This window comes from Molothrus ater, chromosome 2, assembly GCF_012460135.2.
Source record: "Molothrus ater isolate BHLD 08-10-18 breed brown headed cowbird chromosome 2, BPBGC_Mater_1.1, whole genome shotgun sequence".
NCBI lineage: Eukaryota > Metazoa > Chordata > Aves > Passeriformes > Icteridae > Molothrus > Molothrus ater.
This window is the reverse complement of record NC_050479.2, coordinates 98,492,616-98,499,397: the sequence shown is the minus strand read 5'-3', so window position 1 is coordinate 98,499,397 and position 6,782 is coordinate 98,492,616. Positions and strand designations below refer to the sequence as shown.

The following is a 6,782-nucleotide window of genomic DNA, read 5'->3' as shown; positions in this document are numbered from 1 at the left end:
GCATTCTGGGTATTTTGTATATAATACAAATGTAATGTTATTTTAATGAATGTTTGTACAGTGCTGGTCCTCTGGTTAAATTATGTAAAAAACAGGTGCACTGGACATGGGTAATAGGAAAATAAGTTTGTTTCAGGAGCCTAATTGCTATACTGATTACTGTAATAACAACACTGGCAGGCATTTGCTAATGTTCATGAGTAGTATGATTTTTGCAGTGAAGAAATACTGAAAATGTTGATTCCAGGTATTCATACTGTAATTTGTCAGGGTTTTTATTTATTCCAAATATATGGGTCTTGTTTACCTAGATGAAAGACAAATTTGCAGATACTTGCAAAAACTCCAGTTAAGTAGGCTTTCTTCTTTGCTACTATTGGTCACAGTTCACTTTTGTGCCAGCTCTGGTTTTTGACCATTTTCTATGTGTCCTGCATGTTCTATTTGAAATACTTTACAATCTAGAGTTGTACTTGACCATGTACAGCTGATCGACTTCAGAAAGACTTCACTGCCAGTTATCCTCATGTGCCAACACTGAGCAATGCAAAACAATTCCCGACAGACAAGAGTATTCATCTACCACAGCTTCTAGTGCAATCAAGCAAAATCAGTGAAAGACTCTGCTTGACTTCAACATGCGCTGGCTCAGATTTGCACAGCCTGGCGTTTAAAGGTATTCAGGGCACCTAAGGGGACTGGAAGCACCCTGTGGATTTCCCAAGAGTCATAAAACATGAGCCAAGTCCCAGCTGATTCACCAAAAATTCCTGTGTCTGTATTGTAACCAGCAGTATGGATTACACATATGCTTAACCCTTGATGTTAGATATTGCTGAATCATGTTTTAACACAAATTACAAGAGAAGACTTGCAATCTAAACCCATGCAAGTCTCTTCTGAATTGACACCTTTGCCCCAGCAGTGCCCAGCCAAACTAACAGAATCAGATTTGCAGAAATGCAAGGCTGGACATTGTGTTCAGTGCTTGTCTTACAGTTCAAGGGCAGTTTCAACAACAGGTCTCCACTTTGCAGACTGTATTTTGAGTGCTGAGCCAAACCAGCCCTCAAAGTTTCCTTGAAACAATATTAGCAATCATCCACTCACTATTAACAACAGAATAAATTATCAGGAGCATTGTGCTCTATTAAACACTATTCTTTACTATCCTTGTTAGAAATTGGCTTCCAAAGTGTTTTATGTACCTGTTGTAAAAGGGAAATGATGTTTTAGCTTAACAAAAACTCTTTGTTATTATGCACAACCATTATTAATGGATTACACTTTCAATCCACTTTGTCACATAAATAGAAAATCTATGGTTTGATAGGATTAAACATTTAACAATGTATTGTTATTGTTATTGCTTTTCAAAAACAGTTATTTTCTACAGATTTTTTTGTACTAGTGTTTTAACTTCTTCAAAATAAATATTTATTTTGGACTTTAAAGCCAGGCAGTTGCTGCTTTTCCAGCAGATCAGTGCCTCGCTCATGCTCCCATTAACTTCAATAGGAAGAGGAGCATGGCCCAAGAAAATAATCTGTAGGAAAAAAAAAATCTATGTTCTATCAACCTAATAGACATTAAAAGAATTAATTATAAAGTCTCAGAACTGAGGATAGCTAAAATGACATTGCATATAAAGATATCTTTAATAATTATCTTAACAATTTCTAATCACATTTAAAATCCTGTAAAGTTATCAAAACACTTAAGCAATCTGAGCTTGAGATGTTTTCTATTTACTCAGAATTCAAAGAGCTCCTTTCATGCGAAAGGTAGAAACAGCTTTGAAGATAAATGACAAAGGAGTGAGGGAAACCCTAAACAAATCATACTTCTGATTAAAGTATTATGTCCTTAATGTAATCTCTCACATTTCTCATATTCCTTACAGACTTTAGGCAACACTTTCAGAGCAAAACAGTCCTCAAATAAATTTTCACAGTACTATCTTAAGCATAAATTGAAAAATTACTCTATATGTTTTCCCTGCCTGAAATGTATAGTTCTATAGCTTGCCTTTTAGTCTCTACACCATGCCATTGAAAATTATTTACAATATTCAGAAAGACTTCCTTATCCCTTCTCCCAGTGAGAGAGAACATATACTACTCATTATGTTGATGCAAATGAGGCAGCAGTTAATCATCTGCTTTGAAAACAAGGTACTTGGGCATTATTTAATTCCCTAAACCAGCAAACCATGTGTTTGCATTTATACAAATTGATCTCACTATTGCCATGTTGGAAAAAAAAAAAAAAGCAAACAGGTACTAAACCCAGAGTGAATTCTGGCCTATAAGCCTTTTCTTATGTTTATTTACGCTCAGACCATTTCTAGAGTTGGCCTCTTCTGCCTTTTTTTGCCAGCCACAATTTTACACACTTCAACAAGCTTGCCCATATCAATGCAGGAGAGAGGATTAGGTCCTTAATTTGTAATGGAGCCCAAGTTGTTGCAAAATCAGCACATACTATTAAAAGCTCTAGAAATAAAAAAAAAAAAAAAAAACCAAAACAAAACCAAAGTAGGAAGTTATAAAAGATTAAACTGTCTTAGATGGTCATCTCAGTGCAATTCTATTGAGAATCTCTCTCAAGATTTTGAGGAGGTCTCCAGGTTTGACATCAAGAGAAATATGAAATTTCCCTACTAATGATTACCCTACAACTTCTAAACATGCAAGAGAAAAAAAAAAACAACAAACCAACCAAACACTGAATGGGAAACACTAATTTGTTTCTACAGGAAAACAAGAAGATTATTGATCTTAAAAGTAGTATTTTTTAAATCTGTTTAGTAATACACCCATAAAGAGAAATCTGCTGAGAAAACAAAGGACGACAGAGCTCTGCTGAGCAGTAAGCCTGGAAAGTAAAGTATTTTTAAAACTGATTGCATGGCGTGCTGTACACAATATGAAAGATAATGATAATAATGTGGAAGAACAGAAGGACTTTTTGAAGTGAAGACAACACTTTAGACTTAAAGTTTTAAAAGCCAAATATTCCTTACCCCTCTTTACAAAAAACAAGCATAATATGCAAAAAAGTACACAGGCTGTGTTTTTCTACACGTATTCTGCATCACTGTAATGTTTAAGTATTTTTAGTTGTTAGACTTCAAGAAAATTGTTTTGAGAATAGCACAACAGACTGGCTAAGTTTGTCTTTCATTTTCCGGAGTTTTGGGGAAGTTCCCGTCCAAGAATTCAAATAATCACATGGTGAAGTTAGATAGAGCACTTGATACTTCGGATTTCACTACTAGAAAGTCCCTCTGGAAAGACCAAACTACGTGCATCATTCATATTTCAGATTTTGGACATCAGGTTTACTCCACATGACTGCGTGGGCTACACGTTGATCATGCAGAACTGTTAGCTGAGAAACTTGCTGTGCGGCTCCAGCGTGCTTATTTCCCTCTCAGTGAAACAGCACTGCTTACTCAGACCGAAACAGGAGGAGAATAGAGCACTGTGCATGAAAGCGCTGCTTCTGGATTACATTACTTTGATGAGGAATCTTTTTCACCTTTAGGGCAGCCGACTTCCACAAGTGACGAAAGATCGCTCTTCACCCTGCAGTGCATTTCTTCATGCAACCACAGTGTTGTGAGCTTCTCTCCTGTTATCCAATCCTCTGCTATGTCCATTAAATCAGATTAAGCTGATTGTTATTATCTTTGCTTTTTAATTTTTTTCCCTTTTGTTCCTTATTTTGGCTCAGAGGAGGAACAGTCACGTTTCTATACACCCAACAGAACGAGCATTATCATTATTATTTCATTATTTTCTAGCTTTAGATTTGCAATACTCGTACCCAACACGCATCCTGAACACAGTACCAGAAAACAGCCCATGCACCGAGCAGAAGCGACGCAGGAGTAGGGGAATGGGGGATCGGCTTGTCCCGCATGCCTGCCAGCCGCGGCCCCCTCGCCTGCACAGCGCCGCCCCGGAGGCAGCGGCACATCCCAGGGCTGGGGGCCCGCAGGTCCCGGGCGCCCGGGGCGGCTGCAGCGGGCGGGGCGGCGGCGGGGCTGCCCGCAGGGCTCCCCCCGCCTGCGCACCGCGCTCCGGGCGGGGCGGGGGCTCGGGGGCCGGGCCAGCCTCGCCGCCGCCACCGCCCGGCTCCGCCTCTCCCGCCGCAGCGCTCAGTCCTGGAGCGCCGCTCGGCTGCCAGAAGGGAGCCGCCACCTGCTCCGGTGCGGAGTGGTTCCTCGCTGCGCGCCGAGAGGGAGAGCAGCCGCCCCGCCGCCCGCGCCCGGGAAGTTACCGCTGCTCCCGCCGCCGGGAGAGAGCCGCCGCTGCTTCTTCCCGGCCTCGACGAGGGAGAAGTCGCTGCCGCGCTCCGGTGCGAGAGGGAAGAGCCCCCGCGGGCGCGCCGCCCCGCTCCGCCGCCGCCTCCCGGTCCCGCCGCGGGCAGGCGGGATGATGGAGCCCCCCGCCGCCGCCGCCTGCGCCTCCTGCCGCCGCCGCCCGCTGCCGCCCCTGCTCTGCCTCCTGCTCGCCGCTCTCTGCCTGCCCCCAGGTGAGCGCCCGCCCGCGGGAAGCGGTGGCCACGGCCGCGCCGTCCCGGCCGCGCCTAACTTGGTGGAGGGGAGGCCGGGGCGCAGGTGGCGGTGCCCGCCCGCCGCTCCCGGAGCGCCCCAGCACCTACCGCGGGCTCCCTGCTCGCCGGGGGCCGCTCCCGGCCGGTGGTGCCCGCCGCACCCCGCTGCGCTTCTGGAGGAGAGCGGTCCTCTCCTACCCTCCGAGGGTGCGCCGGCGGATGCCGTCTCTCCTGCGGGAAGGGCAGGAGCTGCCCCAGCGGTGAGGGGGATCGAGACGCGCTGGTCTCATCTTTCCCCGTGGGAAGCGGCGGTGGGGTCTCTCCAAGGCGTTGTCAGCGGCCGCCGGGCAGCGCTGCCCCCGCGGGAGCGGCAGCCGAGCCCCGGTGCGGTGCTGCTTTCACTTCCAGGCTGAGCGGCACGTCTGTGCAGCGAGCCGCCTGCAACTTCGGCGCTTCAGCCGCTTCTGCCCTCCGCGCCTTCAGTGCCGCCCGGGGCCGTGCCGGCACAACGCGGGACCGGCGGCCTCCCGCCGCTTTCCGCTGCCGCTGGGAGCCGGAAGCGCGGCGGGCACTCGCCGGCAGCCGGGCGCGGCGGGGGCAGCCCCGCTGTCGGTGCTCCCGGCTCGGGCAGCCCCTGGGGCAGCGCTGCGTGCCTGAGGCTGCTCCGGCTGATCGGGATCGCGTGGGTAACTTCGCTTCCCCGCTCCGCCCGTAAAACCGCTCCTGAAGAGAGGCGCTGGGGAAGTAGGAAGGCGCAGAGAGTGCTAAATATCCTAATTGTTCTGGGAATATTTTGGCTATGAGGTGTTTGTAGGCTTTGTTTTGTAAATATTGAGCGTGAAAGTGAAGTCTGAGGGAAAAGCTGTGAAGTGAGGAGTTCTGTATTCAGCGCGGGGACCGTCTCATTATTCTTGTAGAAAGAGCGTCAGCCTGTGGTAAAATTTTGTATTGCTTTAAGAAATGGCTTTGCGTCTGTGTGCCTTTGCAACAACGGAGGGTTTGCAGAAGTGTTGGAGCTGCTGGTGGTTTTTCATTCCTGGCTTCTGCCTGGTTGTTACGTGCTCTCCAGTTAACCATTTACGGCCAGTATGGTTTTGGCGAAATGAAGAGAAGAGCAGACCTTTTTCACTTGTGTTTTACAAGCTCCAAGTGGAAAACTGAAAACTAGCTACAACAGTAAAGCAAGCCTGCTGAATCTGTAATTTCAAATAGAATAGTAAAAAAGCTCAGACAGAATCAACAGCAATATTGGAACCGTAAGCCGTGTGTCAGGCTGTGCTGCTTGGCTTTTGCTTTGGCAAACACAGGGTATAATCACTGTTGGACATAATAAATACCAGTCCTGGTGGCAGAGCTTACAAAGAATACTGCTTGCTGTGGTGCAGAGAAAGTCTTGAGGAAAGATAGTTCATTTTAGGAAATCTTGAAGGCATGTGGATTATCAGAGGGATAAGCACCTCAGCTTCTAAGAAGTAAGACTTTGCCTCTGTGGAGAGATTTAGCCGAGTAGATACAAAACGATCTTGGTGATTGTGTGTCTGTCTACATTTTCCATTTGAAGAAAATGTGAAACCATAAAATATTTTATCTCAAAGGCTGTGTTGATGGAGCTCTATAAAAAAAATGTCACTTGACTACCTACGATCTTAATAGGCTGTCAGCAAAACCATTTAACTTGTTCTTTCTGCTCTTCATTCCTTCCTTGCCCTGTCAAGGAGAAGCTCAGACTAACTGTAAGGAAATGTGTGTGGGGAGAAACCAGCCCCACCTCAGCTTACAAACTTTCCCTGCAGTACTGGAAATGCCTGGAAAGCCCAGTAGTAGATTTAAGCCTCTACTTCTCTGTTTATTCTGAGGAATATGAAAGATTAAAAGATACTTACATGCAAAAATAGCTATGGAAAGGTCTTGATATTGCTGTAGTTTTACTGGTTCTTCCCCCTTGCTAACTCATCTATTTTAGATGATAGCTAGTTTTTTTAACAAATTATTAATGTATTACTCCATCATGGTGCTCGGCTTTTGGGAGTTCCATTTGAGCTTGGGATATGGAAAGCAGTAGATGAGGTATTAAAAGCATATGAGAAAACTTGGTTTTGTTTCTTCACAGAATAAAATGCTTAGGAAGATACCCATCTTAAAAAGAGAGAGGGGGTCCAAGTACACATTTGGCACTAAGAGACTGACTCTAGGTCAGAATAAGTGAGAAAATGGATTAT

At 45.8% G+C, this 6,782-nt stretch overlaps 1 protein-coding gene across 3 annotated transcripts in view; it reads left to right on the top strand.

Annotated features, from left to right (window-relative positions):
• The first annotated feature begins 4,201 nt into the window (after positions 1 to 4,201).
• The window catches only part of ALCAM (activated leukocyte cell adhesion molecule), a 115,303-nt gene continuing 112,722 nt past the window's right edge, over positions 4,202 to 6,782 (top strand). Inside the window, exon 1 of one of the 3 annotated variants that reach the window (XM_054518609.1) lies at positions 4,202 to 4,542. In XM_054518609.1, coding sequence (XP_054374584.1) covers positions 4,443 to 4,542 — 100 coding nt within the window. In that variant the 5' untranslated portion in view covers positions 4,202 to 4,442. The remainder of the gene's footprint in view (positions 4,543 to 6,782) is intronic. The other 2 variants (XM_054518610.1, XM_054518611.1) reach the window with 2 other exon arrangements.